The sequence below is a fragment of the Protomyctophum bolini genome (assembly GCF_963924005.1).
Source record: "Protomyctophum bolini genome assembly, chromosome: 21".
NCBI classification, from domain to species: Eukaryota; Metazoa; Chordata; class Actinopteri; order Myctophiformes; family Myctophidae; genus Protomyctophum; species Protomyctophum bolini.
Window position 1 is genome coordinate 27028181 of NC_137882.1, and position 24000 is coordinate 27052180.

At 43.6% G+C, this 24000-nt stretch overlaps 3 protein-coding genes across 3 annotated transcripts in view; 1 reads left to right on the top strand and 2 right to left on the bottom strand.

Moving 5' to 3' along the window:
* LOC308335989 (uncharacterized protein) overlaps positions 1-19000 on the bottom strand; it is a gene marked incomplete at both ends in the record, with an annotated part of 20970 nt that extends 1970 nt beyond the window's left edge. The window contains 14 exons of the mRNA XM_080793232.1: positions 394-498; positions 847-951; positions 1198-1302; positions 3833-3949; positions 4071-4181; positions 5141-5245; positions 5654-5758; positions 7304-7414; positions 8868-8969; positions 14205-14315; positions 16939-17049; positions 17653-17763; positions 18300-18401; positions 18809-19000. Coding sequence (XP_080649358.1) covers positions 394-498; positions 847-951; positions 1198-1302; positions 3833-3949; positions 4071-4181; positions 5141-5245; positions 5654-5758; positions 7304-7414; positions 8868-8969; positions 14205-14315; positions 16939-17049; positions 17653-17763; positions 18300-18401; positions 18809-19000 — 1593 coding nt within the window. The remainder of the gene's footprint in view (positions 1-393; positions 499-846; positions 952-1197; positions 1303-3832; positions 3950-4070; positions 4182-5140; positions 5246-5653; positions 5759-7303; positions 7415-8867; positions 8970-14204; positions 14316-16938; positions 17050-17652; positions 17764-18299; positions 18402-18808) is intronic.
* nebl (nebulette) overlaps positions 1-24000 on the bottom strand; it is a 115965-nt gene that overhangs the window by 8186 nt on the left and 83779 nt on the right. The gene's annotated exons all lie outside the window — the stretch shown is intronic.
* Positions 20139-20492, top strand: LOC308336642 (large ribosomal subunit protein P1-like; the record flags this gene model as incomplete). Its single annotated transcript, XM_080794090.1, has 1 exon — positions 20139-20492. One exon carries the CDS (start codon positions 20139-20141, stop codon positions 20490-20492), a length of 354 nt encoding a protein of 117 aa, XP_080650216.1.

The following is a 24000-nucleotide window of genomic DNA, read 5'->3' on the forward strand; positions in this document are numbered from 1 at the left end:
CAGTATTATAATGACTCAAATATTAAATAAGTTGCATATCAGCGCCCCCACCACCTCAGGACATTGTGGTACTGCAGCTAAAATAGCTTCAGAAGCCAAAAAGAAATGCCATGGACTGGTTATACATCAGAGTGGTGATTGAGCCTCCAACCATTATAAATACGTTTGAGGGACATAATGATATATATGATATTAAATATACAAAAACTGTTTTAAATGTCATGTTATAGCTGCTTTAATCAAATGAGCAAAATGGTATGGACACAAATTAAGCTGTGTGTCCTGCTTTCTCCTTACCCTTTAAGTCACAAGACCTGGCACAAATAGGGCTAACAATGCGTGTGTGTGTGTGTGTGTGTGTGTGTGTGTGTGTGTGTGTGTGTGTGTGCATACATCACTGATCTTCTTGTTGTTCTCTCTCGCCAGGACAATCTCAGGCGTGTCAGTGACTGAAGACATCAGACCCTTCATCAGTTTGGAGTCCCAGGAATACCTCAGCTAGCACACAACAATACACAACAGACAACACACACATTATACACACACACGTAATACACACCGCATGCTAAGCTAACAGACAATAGAGCGCCCCCTGCGAGGGTACCGGAAGAGAATATCCTGTTCATTTTTCCATAGACGTTTCAAAACTTATTTATTTAAAAACCTTTAAGCCTCGGACAAAGCCAACAGCAGGGCTGACAAATCATGACAATACATTTTTGGGCCGAACAAATAACTGGACTGCGACGCTCTATATACACATGCATGTGCGTGCGTGTGTGCGCGTGCGTGCGTGTTTGCGTGCGCGCGTGTGTGTGTGTGTGTGCGCTGCACGTGTTCTCTCACAGAGCTGATGTTTCTCTGGTTGGTTTTGTTCCTCTCCATCTCTGGGTAGTCAGACATGCCGCCATAACTGCACCTCATTCTCTCTGCCTCATCCTTATACTTTCTCTATAGAGGGGGAGAGAGAGAGAGAGAGAGAGAGAGCAGTTGAGACAATGAGAAACCCTTCCGCGTTAAGCTTGGGCCGCCACTGCACTTCCGGTCGCCGCTGCACTTCCGGTCGCCAGCCGACTCATTGCTTGTGGAAGTACGGTCGTGATTTTGTAGGAAACAAAAGAGTTCTTTAATTTCATTTGATCGTGGGTTTTTCATAGATTGTATTATTTGTGTGGAGACGTTGACACGATGACACACCTGGCTGTAGACGTCTTTGAGATAGGCCGCGTGGAGCAGTTCAGGAGTGTCCGTCACAGAACTGTAGGAACTCTCTCTCGATTGATCCGCCTGCTTGTAGGCCCTCTGTAACACACAGTAATATATGTGACTAAATTTGACTGAGGGACTGCGTTTGGATTTCTTTGGATTTTTTGTTTTTCCATGTCATATGAAAGGGCGACGGCGACGGCCCTAGTGACAGTTAGTTGAATCGTCAAAACTCCTGCATCTGATCATCAATTTATTCCATTAGATTAGACCATGTTAGACCATTTTATGGTTGTATCCAGAATGAAATCATTCTCTGAGATAAACGAGTTAGTGTACATTCCCCCATAATAGCCTATAGCCACTATAATGTTTTAGTTGTTACATAACTTAATATCAGTGGTGGAAAATAACGAAGTACAATTACTTCGTTACTGTACTTAAGTACAAGTTTGGAGAATTTGTACTTTTATTGACTACTTTTCTTTTGCTGTATTTTTACTTTTACTTCGTTACATTTACAAGGAAAAAATCGTACTTTTAATGCGCTATATTTAAAATCGGACACCTCGTTACTCGCTACAAATTAAATAAAATCTTATATTTGTCTTACTGGAGGAATGCGCAGTTGAGAATTGAACAGGGCTGCTCCACTCTCAGATAATAGGGGGCGGAGTTGTGTTCTGCTGCCTGGCCTGCTTTGAAGACGGCAAGACGCACACACTGTGTTTTGTCACACGCATTCAACATGGATGACCGAGACACAGTCTTAGCAGAAGGATTTTTTATTTTTGTCCTTGCCTTATGCCTTACGCCCATGCCTTAATATTTAGCGGAAAACCAACCAATAAGTCCCTATCCGACTCAAATTAACTAATCTTTCTCAGCCGTCACTGGAGCGCGCATCTAGCTATTGCATGATGCACGCTGACAGACAGCAGACACTGTCCCAACTCCTAACACAAACACTGAGGGAACTTGTTGTTGTACACACATAATGTGCCACGAAAAATAGCTTCCAATAGCTTAGTTGGTTATTATCGCTTCGAAGAGGTACGTGTCCATAATATCGCCACGAACGGCCATAGAGTATTAACGGCCAACAAAAGACATCTCTCTTCCACAGTGAATGATGATGCGCAGTGATGCCTAATTTATTCTTCGCCGTACAAAGTGTTCCGTGCTGAAAATAGCTGATATACAAGCTCACAACTCGTCGCGTCCGGACACGTTGTGAGCTTGTAGATCAGCCAACCCCAGCATGCGGAGATGCAGGCTCTGAGAACGTTCAGAAACTTTTGCCTTCACAATAAAAGCATGCAAAAGCCCATATAGAGAAGGAAAAATAATTCGGTGGCATTTCACATTGCAAAAGAGCAATTTTTGTAAAATGTAAAAAATATTTAAAAATTAAAGCAAAAAAAGAACGAAAAAGAACTATAATAGTTCATTTTTCAAACGATGAACTTTAGTTCAAAATTTGGAATGATGAACTATGAACGGAACTAGTTCATTTTAAAAATGTTGAACTGTGAACTGAACTATAGTTCCTAAAAAAAAAGAACTTTCCCAACACGATGTATGCTGTTGGGGGTTCTGTATTTTCAGTATTTGTATGCTATTTAATTTTTTGGAATAAAGCCACTTTTGACAGGATAACAATTTTGGAAATTCATTTCTTTGTATTCATTTTGAAAATAATTTTGTATTTTGTACTTTGTACTTGTACTTTGTAATTTTTACTTTTATACTTAAGTACATTTTACGCCGGGTAAATTTTTGTACTTAAGTACATTTTATTTGAGGTACTTTTATACTTTTACTTAAGTAACTTTCTTAATGGGCACTTTGTACTTTTACTTAAGTAATTTTCAAGTAGAGAATCAGTACTTCTACTTAAGTAAAATATTTTTGTACTTTTTCCACCACTGCTTAATATGCTACTGCCTCTATTCTTCTTCTTCGCGCACGCACGCACACACACAGTCAGCTGGATACGTACCTGGCTCTGTATTTCAGAGGCTTTCTTTACTCTTTGTATTTCCAGGACATCAGAACTGAGCTCCATGCCTTTACCCACGATCTCTGTCTCCAGGTCCTTACGGTACTCCTTCTGTTACGCGCACACGCACACACACACACACACACACACACACACACACACACACACACACACACACACACACACACACACACACAGTCATTAAACATAAATGGCGGTTGGTCTTGTCTGCTACACCAGGGATTTTCAACTGATTCTGAAGCAGTGACCATGCAGACCACCATCCTGAGTAAAAGAGCAACCTGGGGGACCGGTCGCCACAAGAAAAAAAAAATCAAGTTTTCAAAGCATTGTATTACCAGTAATAAAGAGCAGGGATATAATTTGGAAAGACAAACACACCATGTTTTTGGATAGGACTACAGCCACGTTTGAATGCATCTACTATTTACAAATGTTTCACCTGGTGGTGCCTCTTCGCTCTAAACGAGTGTAGACAACCGCGCCTCGTCTGATACTTGGAATCAGGAAGTTACTAGTTACTAGTGTGTGTGTGTGTGTGTGTGTGTGTGTGTGTGTGTGTGTGTGCGTGTGTGCATGCGTGTGTTTGTGTGCGTGCGTCACCTGGTTCAGTATCTGAGTGGCGTTTTTAACTCTCAGAAGCTCAGGAGTCTCTTCCAGACCAAGACCAGATAAGCCCCGCCCCTTTACGTCCTGCTCGAAATCTCTCCTGTACTCTTTCTACAAAGAGAGAGAGACAGACATTAGTGTGTGTGTGTGTGTGTGTGTGTGTGTGTGTGTGTGTGTGTGTGTGTGCGTGCGTGCGTTAGTGTGTGTGTGTGTGTGTGTGTGTGTGCGTTACCTCACTCAGCAGGCTGCTAGCGTGGCGTGCTGTCAGGTACGCTGGCGTCTGATCAACATCCAACGGAGCTCTGCCTTTCATCTGGTCCTCATAATCTCTACGATACTCCCTCTGAGAGAGAGAGAGAGAGACACACAGAGAGACAGAGAGAGACACAGTAAGAGAGACAGAGAGAGCGACAGAGAGAGAGACAGAGAGAGAAAAAGAGATATATTCATATTATATTCACAATTTCCCAAAGTAGATAGAGAGAGAGAACCCAGTGTCTGGGTCAAGACAAAAGTATTACGATCAGACATTTACTTATTGAGGAAAAAATGTGTGTTCCAATGAACGCCCTTTCATACGTGAACGCGTGCAATGATGCGTTTGGGTCCAATCCATCCCAGAATGCACTCTGTTCCTATACCCCGGAAGGAGGAGTGAAATCACCTCATGCGCTTTTGAGCAACTTAATGCAAGTTGATGGGAGGAGAAATCCGGTGCCGTCTCTATTCATAGAGGTGCTGCTGCAAGCTAGTTATGTTTTGCTTTTAACCGTGTCTGTTTAAACTGTTTTAACCTGTTGTACGGCGACCTTGAGTGCCCTGAAAGGCGCCTCATAAATAAAATAAAAGTCAAAAGACAGACAGACAGACAGACAGGTACCTCACTCTGTATCTTCGTAGCCTCTTTAGATACTCTGTATGATTGAGTGTCTCCAAACTCCATCAGCCCATGACCCTTATTTTTCTCATATTCCTCTTTGTACTTCACCTGAAAACATGCACACGCACACACACACACGCACACACACACACACACGCACACACACACACACACACACACGCCCACACACACAATAACGGGGTTACAGTAGCGAATACTTAACAGAATATTTTGCCATTAGAGTAATCAGTTGCTTTGTTACCTTTTCCAAAACAGTGACCTATATATTTTTATATTAAGACCTATATATTTCCCTGTCAAAAATATGCTTTAGCCCGTCCGCAAAAATAATTATTGAATGTATGTGCATGTGCGTGTGTGTGTGTGTGTGCATGGGTGTGTGCGCGTGCGCTGAACAGTACCTGGCTGTGCAGTACTGCATTCTCCCTGTGGTGGCGCTGTTCAGCCGTTTCCACAGTCACATGGGACTGTCCTATGGACTGCTGATACTTTTTCCTGTACTCTACCTACACACACACAAAGACAGAACAGTCAAATTGTAATAATGGTAAATAAAAATAATAAATAGTAAATAATAATAACAATTCAGAACTGCTGGACACTCAAACATGTTCCCCCGGGACGAGGATGTATACAGACTTCAGTCTAATCAGTGTTGATTTTTCGTCGACTAAAAACTACGACGAAAAATGTTAGTCGACTACCTTTTTTCACTAACGGAAACTACATGAAAACTATTCAAGAGACAATGACTAAAACTTTAAATCTAAACTTGCTGCCAAAATCTACACTGATCCTATAACCCTGTGCTGTTTGCATTTTTTATTGACCAATAAAATAATCAATCAATCAATCAATCAATCAATCGATCAATCAATATGTATCTATATCAATCGATCAATCTATATGCGTACATTGCTCTGCAGCTTGTTGGCATGCAGGATGTGTTCCAGGTGGAGCAGGTTGGGCAGGTCAGTGGACCCTTCTGGTTTCTGCTTCTGGTTGGATTTATATTTCACCTGATGGACAAAATAGTAAACACGCACACGCACACGCACACGCACGCGCACACACGCACGCACGCACACGCACACGCACACGCACACACACACACACACACACACACACACACATCATCATCTACACACTGTATACGTATGTGTGTGTATATGTCTGTAACCAGTGTTGTAGTGGTACTTTTAGAAGGGGGGGGGCGCGCCGCCCCATAAGACACGCCGTGCACGTGCGCAGACACACTATTAAAACACGCAGATGTGTCGTGTATATAGCCCATTTAGGAACAGGTTTTACAATGCATAAACGTGTCCATAAAAGTAAACGACAAGTCAAAAAGACATGTAGACGTGAGAGAAGTGGGGGGGTGGCGCTCCCCTGTCTCTCCTACACTGTCTCCCTCTCAGCTTTCCTACTGTCTCCCTCTCAGCTTTCCTACTGTCTGTCTCTCCTACACTGTCTCCTTCTCAGCTGTCCTACTGTCTGTCTCTCCTACACTGTCTGTCTTTCAGCTTTCCTACTGTCTGTCTCTCCTACACTGTCTGTCTTTCAGCTTTCCTACTGTCTCCCTCTCAGCTTTCCCATACTGTCTGTCCCTCCTACACTGTCTCCTTCTCAGCTTTCCTACTGTCTGTCTCTCCTACACTGTCTCCCTCTCATCATTCCTACTGTCTGTCTCTCCTACACTTTCTCCCTCTCAGCTTTCCTACTGTCTCCCTCTCAGCTTTCCCATACTGTCTGTCCCTCCTACACTGTCTCCTTCTCAGCTTTCCTACTGTCTGTCTCTCCTACACTGTCTCCCTCTCATCATTCCTACTGTCTGTCTCTCCTATGACCATCTCCCTCTCAGCTTTCCTTCATACTGTCTGTCTCAACACAAAATACATTCAACAGTGGTTGGTTTGCAAAAACAGACCTGTCAAATGATTCACTGTTCTTTTTATCAGCAGCTCAGCAGCCAATCTATATGTTCTCATCGGTGTGTGTGTGTGTGTGTGTGTGTGTGTGTGTGTGGGGGGGGGGGGGGGGGGGGGGTGTCATGTAGTTAATATTCAGAGCTTCAGGACATGATCACAACCTCTTATATAAGAATGACACACTCACAAACGTGTGCACGTTGCCCTTCAACACGTCATTCAAAATGCAGGCTGTTGTGTGGGCGCAACTATGGCAACGGTATGCAGGCTTTGTGGCTTACTTTCTGTTTTATTTTGCACACACACACACACACACACACACACACACACACACACACACACACACACACACACACACACACACACACACACACACACACACACACACACACACACACACACACACACACACACACACACACACACACACACACACACACACACACACACACACACACACACACACACACACACACACCTCCCGTTCCAGTGTTTTATGTGAGAAGTGGTGAAAAAGGCTAATGTTGGTTCCAGTTTGACCAGAGATGGAACAGAGCTTTTCAAATTTATGTAATGTACACGTGCGTGCATGCATGCATGCGTGCAACCGTGCATGTGTGCGACCGTGCGTACCTGACTAGCCAGTGCGGAGGCAGCCTGTGTGTGTTTGAAGGACAGACAGTCTATGGGGTTGTAGCACGGCCGGTGACCTGAGTCCTTATCAAACTTCTCCTTGTACTTCACCTGGAGAGAGAGAGAGAGAGAGAGAGAGAGAGAGAGATGGTGAGAAAGACAGTGAACAAAACTATGATAGGCATTAAAAGGAAAGCTGAATTTATTTGAATAAAAAGCAGTGGGGGAGAACAATTTTTATTTCAAACCACAGCTCCTCCTTTGTTTCAACTGTGTCTGAAATAATAATGTTATTTATAAATGTTTTAACTCGTGGGAACAGAGCGCTCGGAGGTAAAATCTCCAATATTTTAAATTCTACTCCACGACTCACTGGAAACCAGTGCCGAGTGCACAGATCTGAGAGTTGTTGCAACTTGTGCCCGTTTCTTAGTTGGAGAAAGAACTCTGGCAGACTTACGCACACTTTTGAGGTATTTGTACTTTACTTGAGTATTTCCAATTTCTAATAAATTCCACTACATCTCAGAGACAAATATTGTACTTTTACTCCACTACATTTATCTGAAAACCGTATTTTAAGCAATATTACACGAGAGGGTGTTCTATACTGTCATTAATGCACGCCTGCAATGCTGCAGGAAAGTTACGAAAGGCAGCACAGAAGTGTGTGTGTGTGTGTGTGTGTGTGTGTGTGTGTGTGTGTTACCTGGCTGGCCAATTTAGATACATCCTTGGCGTGTTGTATGTCAGACCTGGCCAGAACTGAGCTCGCATTATAGACAACATGCTTCATCTTTTCCTTGTAGGCTGCCTACACACACACGCACACACGCACACACACACACACACACACACACACACACACACACACACACACACAAACACACCGCGCACCATGTTAATATGAGAGATGAAAAACAAGCATATACATGTACTACAGTATGTGAACGTACTGTTCACGTGCATCTGTAGCCGACCGTTACAGAAAGTTACAGTTTTTTAATATAACACCATATAATTTATCTTCCCCCCTGAGATTTTATTTAACTACATTGCAAAAGAAGTATAGCATTACTTTTGACAGTGCAGAAACATAATTGCCCTCCTTGATGAGCATCAACGACCATCATCACCTGGGCACAGTCACAGCTCCCCTCTACAGTGCTCTACTACTGAAAGTGACTATCATTTCTCTCCAAAAGCACTTGAATATGATGGAATATGACTAAAGCTCACATTTCACATCACACACTGACACTAGCCCTACACTAAGAAAAAGCTTTTATTTTATTTTTTGAAAATCGATTATTTTATTTCAATGAATCGATTCATATCGTCGGGATTAATATCGATATACGATATATCGTTACATGCCTAACGCGCACACACATGTTAACTAGTGCATGCGCACATGCACTATAGGGCATGCACACTCGTCACTAAGGCATGTATAGTTGCATACACATGCACGCACCACGCACGTACACGCACGCACACGAGCGCACACACACACACACACACACACACACACACACACACACACACACAGAGGGGGCCTCACATCGCTGGCCAGTTTGGAAGCGTTGGTGGCGTTGACGATGTCAGGCCTGTCTGAAAGAGCGCTGGAGTTGTGAAGATCCTGTTTGGACTTCCTGTAACTCACCTGCAGGGAATACAGTTAAAATAAATATGAGGTATTTGTACTTTACTTGAGTATATGGAATTTTCTGTACTTTTACTTCTACTCCACTACATCTCAGGGCCAAATGTACTTTTACTCCACAACAATTATTTGACAACTTTAGTTACTATAGTTACTTTGTAGATTTTGATTACTAGAATTTCGTGCGCGCTTCGCGCGCACTCATCCCAGAGCTACTTCGCCACGCACTATGGGAAGAAAGAAATGGCGGGAGTTGACTCCACATGTAGTAACGGATGGGTTATTGGAAATGTACCATTGTTTTGTCGTGAATATTTCCACAGCCTAATTACTAAAGGATTGTGACTGTGGGACAGACATACAGTCTGACATACAATAGGCTACACGTGTGCACAGTGAAGAAACAATGACCTATATGCCCAGATTTCTTAAATTAACATAGTTGGATTTTAACAGAAAGACAATGCCATAAATCAGTCAAAGTAAGTGACAGACTCAACAGTAGCACACAGCATGCAAGGCAGCGATGCATGCATGCAAACATGTTTGTCCAGCTGAGATTTAGTGTCTCCATCTCTCTGTGGAAGAGGTTGCACATGACCTGTACGGCCACACTGAGGCGCTCCAACACAAACACAGACACAAAACAACACCACGCTGTTTGTCCAGTTGACCCAAATCAACACCAATACCTAGCCTGTTTGTCCAAAACACAGTATCTGCTGGCCACGTTTCTACTTCGCCACAACCTAATGTTAGTAACAAATGTAGGGGAGAGCCGCCAAGGTTGTAACGCTTCACGGTTGTAACATGGACGTTATATCTTGATTGGTCAACGCCACCATGACGCCATCGCGTCAGTATGTGTACAGCAACGTACTCTACGTGCCCAGGAAGTTTGAAGTGTTTACCTTCAAAATGCGTATAATTTTACACCTGGAGTATATGTGTGCTACAATTTTTGTCTTTGGTGTTGGTGAATAAAAATCCACATGGATGTGTTCATGCTTATGTTCTTCATTAGTTTGCATGGTGTTTAGACGGAATTCACGTTCATTCTGGTCTGTAAGCAACTGCAAAGAAAACTTGCAAAAGCGGGTCATTTGTAACATGTGTTACAAATGGTCCGCTTCCATTCAATGCGATATGTAATATTTACATATTTGACATATTGGCCAATATTATATGTTCTGAAATTGTATTGTATTGTGTAGTGTATTCTAAAAGTAGTTTAGGGTTGTATAACATTGTACAACTCAATCAATCAAACGTTTGTTTAATCAATGTATTGCCCCATTGAAAAAAAAGAAAAGCCCAAACTGGTACACCCGATACTATTTAATATTTCCCTTATGTTTGATATTTTCTTATCACATCCATGGTATGAAAACCATGCTAAGGAGTTGCTTCAATGAAATATAATTGCTTTAAGCTGAAAACGGGTTATTAGTTATTATGTGTAGTGTAGTGTAGTCAACATGTTAAGGCTCATACACACTGCCCGGTATTTGCTGCGATTATGCTTTCGGGGAGCATTGTTGGCGCTGGCCGACAAAAACCCCTGATCTGACGTTAAGTGGTGCCCAAATGGTAGATCACGATCTACAAAGGCTTTGCAGGTAGACCACATGACATGGCAGTAAAAATATATATAATTTTAATAAAAAAAACGATTTTTGCATCTTCCGCTTTAGATGAACTGAAATGACTTGAGTGATTGACATCAAAAAGGGCCTGTCAGCTCAAACACACAATGCAATACTTGTTGTTGCTTACAATCATCAGTAGCAAAGTCAAATACCAACAAAAATAAAAGCCTACGATTTGCATTGTCCCCCCTCTATTTCCCATTCCATGTGCGTTTGTCTTATATGTAGCCTATATGAAAGGCCCCTCAATTACATTTTGTCACTATTTGCAGCAATGGGATGATAGTTTTATTTGGTGGGTATGTTGAGCTGGTGGTTTTGAAAGTAGCTCTCAAGTCCATAAAACAAACTAACATAGGCTACTTCTCTATAAGCAGAATCATGAATAGGCCTATTTAATGTATACAAAAGGAGAAGAGAGAGAGAGAGAGAGAGCAATGTGTTTGTGGCTCAAACTTTGTCTAATATTGTTTTAGAGCAGTGGTTCTCAAACATTGTCATGGCAAGAGCAAAGGAGGCCCAATATTTTTTCAATCTACAAAAATAATCCCAAAATCGCTGATAAATTAAATTACATTACTTACTAATCGCTTATTTGGCAACACTGGCCAGAAACAAACAGTGTTGCTTTTTGTTTCAGCTCCGTGGCTGGGAGATGGGAACTTTCGGTTGCAGTTCAATCAATATAAAAGTACCACACAACTGAAAAGTTTCGCGACTGTGACCGCAAGTTAGAGATGTGTGTGGCTATAATGACGCCCAGCTGTTATGTAATCGCGCATCTCTAAATTCTAAGCGTGTGAGCCGGGACTGTGTGTGTGTGTGTGTGTGTGTGTGTGTGTGTGTGTGTGTATATACATTCCGTCGGTAATTCCCTGTAGGCTTCACGTGAATAATGTTGTGTGCGCGCGTGCGGAGAAATAGTTATTTAATGAATCGCATGTTGGTGTGTGTGTGTGTGGGGGGGGCCTTACAGGCGTGCATGTGCGTGTGTGTGCGTGCAGGCGTATGTATACATTAGGGCTGTCACGATTCGCCTAGTCCACGATTCAATTCAATTTTCGATTTGCAGCTCACGATTCGATTCGATGTTCGATTCGCTATCACGATTCGCCTAGTCCACGATTCAATTCAATTTTCGATTTGAAGCTCACGATTTGCTTCGATGTTCGATTAAATTTGTTCAATCTATTTTTTTAAAACCTTCTTTTTCAGCATTGAGGGCTATATTCATTATAATTTAGGCCAATATCTTGGTTTGTAAAGAAAAACACTTGTTTCCCAATAAGTCACATTTATTTTCTATAAATAACAAATCAGAATGAGAATAATAAAAGGTTTAACAACTTTGGGTTTTATGCCCTAACATTTTTTAAATGTTTCTTTAAGATGAGATGACTTGTAACATTCTTGTTAAGCTCTAAGTAAGTAAAAGAAAGAAAAAAAAAAAAGAAGACAAATAGTATATAGACCCATCTGTTGTTAGTTCAAGTATTAAATACTAATGTAAGTGTTCAATTTCACTTATACACTACCTGGTTATAAATAGCTGCAGTAGGCTACACCATTTTATGCAGTATTTTATACTATTTCTATTTAGTGTACATTTAGTGGATGTGGCTTACATCCGGTCTAAAGCCCACCCACTGTATGCGCTGATTTCCATACACAATCCGTATCCTCCCCTCACCGGATGTTGAATTAACAGTACTAACGGCCATATATTTGACGATCTTTTACACAAAACGATTTTAACGGGCAACGTTTCACATGTATTATTAGTTTTATACATTTTAGGAGTGAAAACATGTGTGACCTGCATGGCATTTTGTAACGTGGTTCTGCTGTTCTGCAACTCTCATTAAATATTGAAAGCCAGCGTTTTCCACCACTGATAGTGGTCGCATGTCTGCAGCTATGCAGACCGCAACTCCGTGCGTTAATTGTTTTGCACGGGGCGAATTAGCTGAGAGCTTTTCTCTATAAGAATATAGTTGGCTGTGTTGTTGTCTTTGTACCATCGTCGTTGGACAGATCGATGTCTTTGTGATGTCTGCTAAGAAGCTGGCCCATATTTGACGTGTTGCCTTTGGGATACGGCACTCGTTTTCTTTTCCACACTTATTTCCGTGTATCATCGTCGTCGCTGTCTACAACAGCACTGGCCATGGTGAAACGCAACAGCCGTCTCGTTCTCTCACTTGTCAACTCCTCTCTCTGTGTGTGTGTGTGTGTGTGTGTGTGTGTGTGTGTGTGTGTGTGTGTGTGACTGACTGTGTGTGTGTGTGTGGCACTGCTCCGATACAGCTGGATTTTCGTCTCTTTTTTTTCTCCATGCATTCGCATGGGCGGAATGGCCCGGCCGCTCGCGGAAGTAAATTGGCTGTGTGGCGAAAATAGGCAAAGTGATCGGTGTAAGGGTGATATTTTGGCACAATCCGATTAATGCCAAAGAACAATGTTGATGTAACTAAGGGAATCGTCGAGTCATTTATGTTGTAAATAAAGAGATTTAGATGGAATAAGCGAAATAGCGATCGTATAATCTCTCCTGTTCCTTCTGTCTCTCATCAATGTCCTGCGCGAGATCAGATTCTGTGCTGCGCGAGATGACATTGTCAAGCTAGTGTGGGGGCGGGGCTGGTAAGAGAGGGCAGTGTTGCCAGGTTTGCGAATTGTAAGCGAGTTGCAGTGTATGCAAGTAGCGTGGTTAAATTCCTTGTTTCTCGCGTGTTGTGGCAAGGGCGCAGCATTAGAAGGGCGCAGCAAATACGACATTGAGGGGTAGAAACCATCCCGGGCGCGTGGTTCATGTAACATGTGTGTCACTGTGAAAGACTGGCCCCATTAAGTGAACGTAGTTGGCGTAGTAGACGCCAACATGACGATTTTGGTAGACGCCAACATGACGATTGTGACGTAGGCTGTTGACGTTGAGCAATAACAGCGTGTTTCATAAAAGTAATATTTGCAGAGTAAATGAGACACTTGAACGGCTAAAAAATAGCCTATGTCAGTTCGGGGAGCGTGGCGAATTTATTTTGCATATAGAGATGTGTGGTAAAAGTGTGGTTCGGTCGGAGATAGAGCACAAAGAATGAGTATGGGTACCACTTCTCACTTGTATAAATAGATTATTACAAAACATACATGAACCACTTCAGCCCTATATACATTTCGGCCATTTGAAAATAGCAGATCTACAAGCTCACAGTGCGCATTGTGTGAGCTTGCTATGTTCAAATTATTTCATATGCATTTGAAAACTCGAAACGGGACATTCTGCACAATGAGTACTTTTTACTTTTGGTACTTTAAGTACATTTTGATGCCAATACTTTTGTACGTTTCTTTTTTTTACTCAAGTACATTCGGAATTCCGGACTTTTACTTGTAATGGAGTATTTCTATATTGCAGAATTGATACTTTTACTTAACTCCTTGAACGCCGGTTACAATAGGGGGTGACCTGTGGTCACTAACCTTTCAAACGTGTATGTGTGTGTGCGTGCGTGCATTCGTGCGTGCATTCGTGCGTTCGTGCGTGTGTGCGTTCGTGCGTGTGTGCATGTGACCTCATACTGACATTACTCTGGTTCCTGTTGACCTCCATGGCGTGGTCGACCTCGGGAAGGTGCTTCATGTTGATGTAACTGGACTTCCCTTTCTCCAGGTTGTACCTCTCCTTGTAGAGCTTCTGCACACGCGCACACGCACACACACACACACACACACGCACACGCACACACACACACACACACACACACAGAGAGAGATGCGGATGCCACTGAATCGTGAAGAATGGGTTACACGTGTACGTACAGGTCAGTGGAACTCATCAGCGTTCGGTTCAGTCGATAATCGCTATAGGTTGATCCGTTGTGCAGAGTGGATGAACGTGCGAGAAAAGCCTGTGGCCAGTAGTCGTAGAAAAATCACACCTGTGTGGACCAAGTGGTGCAACTCCCCTCTCTCTCTCTCTCTCTCTCTCTGCTCCGTTAGATTAGCGATTTGCGTCCAGCAGGTGGCAGCAATGTCACATACTTCTCTCGTTCCAATTTCACGCATGCGCACACCACTCGTGCGCATTGACGTACGTACACAGGTACACGGACAAAGCTGGATGTAGAAGGGGTTGCACCACTTAAAAATTAAGTCATCCAAATATTCACATCCTGAAATACATTTCACTCCACTGACATAGAAACATAGGTTTTTCAGAAAACGAGTTTAGAAGACGTTTAGTAGAATCTGGTCCCAGGTCTTAACGGGGTTGTTAAATGGCCTTTTTCCCCCCTTGCTGTTAAGTGTACAGTGAGGCCCTTGGGGGTGATGTTGCACTATGAATAAATGAAGTGACCTGAACAGATGTAGTGTTTAAGTGCTTAGAGAGAGGCACGAAGCCAGTCCGGACAGTGTGTCGCATTATACGCTCCAGTTAGCTTTAGCCGTCGGGTCAGCGGATTGGCCCAGTTCATGTTCTATAGGCCTATATCCTATTTGACCAAAACTACACCTCACTGTGTGTGTGAGAGCGCATGTGTGTGCGTGTGTGTGTGCATGCGTGCGAGTGTGTGTGTGTGTGTGTGTGTGTGTGCACGTGCAGTAGGGTCACTGTCTGTGTCTTCAGGCTATATAGCAAAACAAACTGACACCCAACACGGTTAACGCACAATGCTTTCACAGCACCCGTGCAATCTAACACCGCATGCTGTGTGTGTGTGTGTGTGTGTGTGTGTGTGTGTGTGTTATATGCAGTGTGTTTTTTTTTATTGTGTGTCTAGTATGTTTGTGTATGTTTGTCAAAGTGATGTTTGGCCGGTCGACCGCCATGGGTCCGGGGTAGGGATGGGAATTATCGATTATTGCATTAATAGTTAATTGATACGTTTTGATAAGCTTATTGATTGATTAACCGGTTAGTTGATAAGCGGTGTACGTACAAATCTACACTTTGATGATATACACAAAGAATTCAAAAGGCATATTATATTCCTTAATCGAATAGTTATTTGACCATTTGCGATACAAATGGGCCAGGCTATGGCATCTTTGTACGAGAAATAGAATCAAATGAAAAGTGCACTGCCTTGTCTGTCACATCACATGCAAAAGCAGAGACGTTTCGATTAATTCGATTAGTTATGTTAAGTTTAAGCGACTAATTTCTTAGCGCGATTAACCGATTAACGATGAACTAATAACATCCCTAGTCCGGAGCAAAATGTGTTACGGTAATTTAAAAAAAATAATCATTGTAACCACTTCAACCCTATATGCATCTGCTACTTGAAAAGAGACAATCTACAAGCTCGCGGCGCAGCGTGATGTGATGTGTGGTCCACAGCCAAATAAAAACGGATGCTGGCGCTTTGGCAAGGGGGTGGTCAGATCAACATATGGAATGAATTCTGTACTGGCCATACATGGAGCGTGTCTTGATTGAGTGTACAGGGTTTGAGGAGGTCAGATCAACATATGGATTGTCAGAACAGAAAGGACGGGTGGGGAGGATCAAGATATGGAATGTCAGCACAGGTCCGCTCCATATATGGACATCTAAGGGTTTGTGGTTTGAGGTCAGATGTGGTGTTCACGAAAATATATTAAAAAAATATCTTTACATTTTTGAGGGGCGCCAGCCCCTCCTATACACAGGTCTAATGTTTGTAAACGTCATTGACAATGAAGGGAAAATGTACGTCATAATGTGCCTCATTGCGTCATTATCGTTAAATGCCGTTTAATGTTTGTGTTGGCACCGATTGTTTTACATCGCCGTTACATCACCTAATCAACATGAGTTAGACTTTAATATATGTTGGCGCCCCTCACTTCACACTGGTGTGATTTATTTGTATTTTTAATTTCTGCTAAGCATGCAGCAAGCTAGGTGATTTTGATTTATATCAGGATTCGCGCGACAGTTAGACGAAACGTAAGTCACTTTGCTCATGATCAGAGCTTCCGTTACTGCAGACTGTATGACGGAAAGCATTTGAAAATGGCGAGAGGCCAACTAGTCTGGCCATGCACGACCAGCCTGTGTGCATCTCTTGCGGGCAGCTGTGGCTCAGGAGGTAAAGCAGGTCGTCCAATGATCCCTGGGTCATTGCCTCCAATGAGTCGGTCGGTGTAAGCTTGCCACCATTGGTGTGTGAATGTGGGAAGTGAGGACGCTGGCGTCGACTGTTCGCCGCTTCACCTCCCAATGTATGAATGAATTAACCATTGTAAAGCGCTTTGAGCACTTGGAAAAGCACTATAAAAACGCAATTCATCTCTGTGTTCTGTCTAACATGTCGAGGTGCGTCCCTCACATCGCTCTGGGTCCTGGCCAGTTCCTTGTTGAACACCGTCTCGATGGTCTGCGGCATGTGGGCGTACAGGCTGGTCTCTGCCTCCTTCTTGCCCTGTGCACGGTACGCCTTCTGCAAAACGCAAACGACACGCACAACACATTTGAGTTCATCTCGCTATGCCTGACACACACACACACACACACACACACACTGTCAACACGTTCACACCGTATTCACACAACATGAAACACTATTAAGCGTTATAGGACTGTTGGAACATAACGAGAGCGAACACACATATATATATATATGTTATGGTTTGGCAATGAATTCGATCTGCTTTTAGGTACCCATGTCCCCTGTACCTAAACAGCAGATCCAAAACAACAGGTGGTAGCTGGTGGTGGAGGACTGGTGGAGGGTGAGCAGCAAATGTTTTAAAAGCAGACAGCAGCGCAGCAGTATCAGTGCAGCAGCAGCAAGCAAGCAGGGATGAGAAGTGCAAAACTTCCAGTTTAAATAGCCCAAATGAAGATGAAATGAGTGTGTTATATTGGATAAAGTGAATCATAAGAATGAGAACGTGACGCTGATGTGGCCCAATGAACGGCCGCCGGCAACTGCATTGAACTTCCTGAATTAACTTAAATATGCGCATGTCTGTGACAGGCGCGACACTCATAAACACACACGTTTGTGTCCACGCATGCACGCACACATGCACGCACCTACCTCACTGTGGAGTTCAGACATGTCCTTGGCATGTTGACTGTCTTTTGTCTCCGACAGTACAGAGTACAACGAGTGCAGCAGCTCCTTCTTCCCAGCCTCCTTATATTTACTCTGAAAACACAAACATCATCAAACGAATGACGCTATACATCAGCAGAACTATAGCCAGGACAATATCTCGACACAGGCACGGACTGGCACAGAAAATCGGCCCCTGGCATTTGTGGTCTTCACCGGCCCAAAGACGGCTCAAAGATGCCACTATGTCCTTTTTTATTATTTATTCTTTTTTGTTATGGCTCAGCCCTGGCCCCATGACTGCCCAGCCCTTCTAGCATCTGCCAGAATTGCCAGACCGTCCAGTGACTCGGCACTTCTACTTAACAGTAAAAGTCTTTTGACATTTTGGCTAGACGTTTTGGGTGCGAATTAAATGACATGGTACACAGCGATTTAACACCCGTTTCTCTGTTTCCGAGTAAAACGCCTTTCAAAATAAGACTTCTCCATAGAGAACTGGCAGTCTTCAAGTACACAATTCAGCCACCAGATGGTGGTACTCTGCGGCGAATGAGTTTATCCGGACCATGGCTATACCTGACCACAGTAACCATGAGGCATCAGATGATGATCACAGATTCACTCACCTCACTGTGAGTGTCGGCCATCTCTTTAACAAACTGGGTCTGCAGGGTTTCAGGAAGCAGCGAGTACAAAGTGACGGACAGGTCCTCCTTATCGTTCTTGTACTGCATCATTTAAACCAACACGCACAGCCGCACACACACACACACACACACACACACACACACACACACACACACACACACACACACACACACACACACACACACACACACACAGGTTGGCTGATTTTACACTTGCTGAAAATAGCAGATCTACAAGCTCACAACGCGTCACAGTGAGCTATTTTCAGCATGGAACCAAGTGTAAAATTACGTGTGTCTTTTACTTAGACTGGATCTCTTTACTTACACTATAGTACTTTCTAACATTTTAGTCTAGTTTTTATTAGTTGACAAAATTGTCAATATATTTAGTCTTAGTTTTAGTTAGTTTAGGTTAGTGGCTCTGGTTAAGATTGTCTGATAAGTGATTAATGTCCTACATTGTGAATCTCAACACAGACACACACCTGACTCTGTAGTTCTGAGATGTGTTTGTAGAACTCGGTCTGCATGGTTTCTGGCATCTGATGGAAAACACAGGTAAAGATATCCTGCTTCCCCCTGAGGAGTTCAGACATGTCCTTGGCATGTTGACTGTCTTTAGTCTCCGACAGTACAGAGTACAGCGAGTGCATCAGCTCCTTCTTCGCAGCCTCCATATATTTACTCTGAAAACACAAACATCATCAAACTAATGACGCTATACAGCAGCAGAACTATAGAGGAGAGGAGAGGAGAGGAGAGGAGAGGAGAGGAGAGGAGAGGAGAGGAGAGGAGAGGAGAGGAGAGGAGAGGAGAGGAGAGGAGAGGAGAGGAGAGATTGAAAGGAGGAGAGGAGAGATTGAAAGGAGGAGAGGAGAGATTGAAAGGAGGAGAGGATGAGGTGATGAGAGGAGAGGAGAGGTCGTATCATGTGAACACAGACTGAGAATAAGGATACATGCTCGCGTGTGTGCGTGCGTGCGTGCGTGATGTACTGTACCTGGCTCTGTAACTCTGTGGCCTCTTTAGCGTGTTGGGTATCCAGTGTTTGGGGCAACAGATGGTACAAATTGATGGCTGTGAGCTTCTTCCCTGCTTCTTTATATTTGACCTGCGTGGAAGAAAACACCAGCAGGAGATCAGATAAAAACCACGACACTTGTGCTTTCGAAGGTGTGATTTGGTGTTCTAAAGATGAGTACAAACTCAAAATCAACATCGTGAACGGGTGCTGCAGCGTGACCTGGCGCAGCACAAACGGGTCGAACCGAGGCCAATATTTAAATTCAAGTCTGAACGCATGCACCTTAAGGGGAACGATGCAAGGACTTGCACCTAGTATTAGGGCATTCACTTCTAGTCATTTTTACTAGTTGACTAGTTGCCTAGTTTACTAGTCGACTAGTAGACTAGTTGTTTAAAAAAGGGGGGGGAGGGGGGTTCGGTTTTACTATATTGACTAGTAAACTCGTCGACTATAGTTGCTAAATGCCCTACCTATAGTATTTCAAATTTTGGAGCCATTGGCAATGCCTCTCAGCCAATAACCATATAAGGAACTGTGCCACATCCGTTAACATAACTGTGACATCAACACCTAAATAAAAGGGAGACAGACGGTGCATGAATTGCATTTGTTTGAGTTAAGTGTTAGTTTCCCGTTGAAGCCTTTTGAGTTGTAGGAAGCCAACGTGACTTAAGGTGCTCGGTCCTTCATCAAGAAGCTAAGGCCCAGAAAAATCCGGCGACTAGCATCGCTAAAGGTTCCGTCGCGGTCCGAACTGTGAAATCCAAGGTCTAAAAAAAGAAAAAGAAATGGCGTCCGTATCCGAGCTCGCCTGTATCTACTCGGCGCTCATCCTCCACGACGACGACGTCACCATCACGGAGGACAAGCTGAACGCGCTGATCAGGGCCGCGGGCGTCAACGTGGAGCCCTTCTGGCCGGGCCTGTTCGCCAAGGCTCTGTCCAGCATGGACATCGGCGGTCTGATCAATCGAGTCGCCAGCGGCGGTGGCGGTGGTGGCGCCTCGGCTCCCCCTGCAGCAGCAGACGCCCCTGGTGGTGCCGCAGCCCCCCAAGCCGCCATAGAGGAAGAGAAGAAGAAGGAGGAGTCCGAGGCAGAGGGCTCTGATGACGACGACATGGGCTTCGGTCTCTTCGACTGAAATTGGGGCAGCTATAGCCCCTCCTCCTATGCCCCAGCAGCAGCAGGCCCAGCTTTGTGTGTTTGTGTGAATCACAGCGATGATTTGATTGGCTGCGGGGGCACCCAGTAGCGATGATTTGATTGGCTGGGCAAGGTACATATACAGAGGATTAAAAAAAAGTGAGGACGGAAAAGCGAATACGCAAATTTTGTGATTGGCCGGAATGAGATGATGTATGATGATAAGAGCGCTCCTCACACAGGTGTGATTTTTCTATGAAAATTCAGAAGACGCCTTGATTGAACGTCACCAGATTGGCTGAGACTGCCACGGTTTTCAGGCCGCACGGCTCCTATTCGAAGGGACACCACCAAAATTGACGCACTTCCGGGAACACGGAATCATGTCCGGGGCACAGGGCACATACTTTCATTTTCAACACTGGAAAGGGTCCCGCACGGTCACGATGCTTTTTTTTTATTGACCTCCGAAAACATGGATGTTTTTATATGATCACCTCAATTTGAGCCCAATTACAATACAACGATTTGTTTTTAATCGTGTCCAGCCCCGGGACCCGTAGATGGGAAACGAACGATGACATCACCAACATGGAAGCGTATAGCGTTGCTTGGGGACGACGGACGCTAAGAGCCGATAAAAATATATTTTTAAATATTACAAACTAAGGGGTCGTCCGTGGCGATATTGGCGATCATATTTATAGCTCGTCCGATGTCGCCTGTGGTGTGGAAACAAATTGGCTATCTTTTATTTTTCTTGAAGACCCTCACTGGCAAGACCATCACCCTGGAGGTTGAAACCAAGTGGTAACGTTGAGGACGTCATGGCCAAAATGCAGGACAAAGAAGGCATGATTCCCCTCTGACCACGCAGCAAAGGCTCATCTTTGCTGGCAAGCAACTGGAAGATGGCTACAACATCAGAATCCACACTTCACCTTGTGCCAAGGCTGAGGGAAGGGCATGAAATGGCTCCATAATCTTACATAAATTGCCAATAATATATTGACCAAAAAGAATAATCGAATGAATACGAATAGAACAGCTATAGCATCTGGGCAGGATATTTTAAATTGAATCATTGTATATTCTAAAATATATTTTTTGGGCTCCCCATTTGTTCTATGCCCACATATGTGCAATTTTGAACAATCAGGCTTTCTCATCGGGGCTTTTATGAAAATTGCTCTCAGGAACAGCTCAACTGATGTGGACATATGCGTGATGTGATGTCACCAGAATCGCTTTTCATTTCCACTTTGTTTACAATGTCCACCATTGTTGATTTTCCAAGCTGGCACGGAATGGAAACCTGCCTGGGATTATCTAGCATCAGTATTATAATGACTCAAATATTAAATAATCTGCATATCAGCACCCCTACCACCTCAGGACATTGTGGTATTGCAGCTAAAACAGCTTCAGAAGCCAAAAAAGAAATGCCATGGACTGGTTATATCAGAGTTGTGATTGAGGCTCAAACTATTAGAAACAGCTGCAGTTTTATTAAAAATCCATGTTTCTATGTCAGTTGTTCTCAAACATATTCATGTCAAGGAACCGCAAATATATATGACATTGGCCGCTGACCCCCATCTAAAATTTGTAGTTCCAGAGATCCTCTCAGTAGCAAAGATTTGAGTTAAAAACTCGCTCTGAAAGAGCATATATTCAACGATTTCAGGCACATTTTGACGATTATAAAAAAAATAGCAGACCTACAAGCTCGTAGCTGCTATTTTTCAATAGCTAAATTATAACATAATGTTTAAAACATCAAAAGGGGTTCCCGCGCAAAATGGGTTAAAAAGAAACATAAAAAAGGGCAGGTGGAGTGGTTCACTGAGTAAGGCCTATACCACCACCATGACACATAAGTAGACTACACACCAGCAGCCCCGAAAAAAGCATGTTAGCAGTAATGCTACTAACAAGGCTCTAGAACTATAGCCTAACCACCCGTGCAGTGGATGATCTCAGTCAAAAAATACAATCGCCAAAGTGAGTGAGTGATGAGCTGACTATGCCTGGAGATCTACAGTATATCCATATCTGTCCGTCTCTCTGTGTCCATTTTATGCCCATACCTGTATATGGTGACCTATCTCCATATTACATCTGTCCATGCCCATATATGGAGCTCCTGATGTCATACCGACGTCATAGTACTGACTTCAAACCCGCCATCGGTATCACAGAGGGACCCGGGGCGCGAGTGGAACAGCAGACCAATAGTTTCAAATGGTACACGATGTACAATTTAGGCATTTAGCAGACGCTCTTATCCAAAGCGACTAGGCAAGGTAAGATAATAAGCAAGGTAAACGCATACATCAAATGCACAGAGACACTGCCTAATGCTAACGGCATCAGTTTAAACAACAGCTCAGTGGCCTTGTGGTTAGAGTTTCGAGAACCTTGTGGTTAGAGTTTCGAGAATCTTGTATCCATCCACGAGCTTATTCTTTTGGTCATGATCCACATTTCATGACCATATAGGTGAGAGTATAAAATGAAGGTTGCTCGGTAGACATAGAGCTTTGCCTTCTGGCTCAGCTTAACATATAAATGGCAAGACAGAAGTCATCGAGAACAGAACTTTCTAGTATGAACCCATGAAGTATACAAGTGTGCAAAATGCAAATGGCTTCTCACATGAAGAATAGTAGAATACCGAATACATGAATAATTCAAGACAGAATTAATTTCCCAGCGGATTCCTCACAGCTCACGTCATTGTAACCCCACCTGAACCACTGCCGCCCGTAAAAGATGGAACCTATCTGTCCTTTGCATATGGTTGTTGAACTTGTTGTCACTACTGTATACAAAAGTTCCAAATATTGAATCTTGATAAAGAGTGTTGAAGCTTGCGGGCCAGATTACAGAGTGTCTTATCTCTTTCCAACGGCTCTGGGAATCACTCTCACCTCACTCTGTAGCTCAGAGACAGTTTTGGCAAACTGAGTCTCGGAGGTCTCCGGTAGGTGAGAGTAAACACTCTGAGAGATGCTCTTCTTTCCTTCCTCCTTGTATTTGACCTGGAAAAACACACGCAGAGTCACGTTTAGTCTCAACCATCACAGATCTTATATACCAGGATTAACAAATGCAATTTATACCTCATGTTTCAGGTGTGTGTGTGTGTGTGTGTGTGTGTGTGTGTGTGTGTGTGTGTGTGTGTGTGTGTGTGTGTGTGTGTGTGTGTGTGTGTGTGTGTGCATGTGTGCGTGCGTGCGTGCGTGCGTGCGTGACCCCTGGCCTGAATTAGTCTGGCCACCCTGGTAGTATGGTGTAGTGCAGAGACTTTTATTGAGAGTTGCGTCATTGTGGAGGCAGAAAAAACAGCACCGGTCACATGACCAAATTGCCCATAAAGTCCTGTGCATTCCGTAAACTTCCGGTTCAGGGCATTGTCATTATTCGCCAACAGGTGTGTGTAGAAATTAAGGCCTGGCAGGATGAAGTGACGGCTCTGGTGTAGTGCAGTGTAATTACTGGTA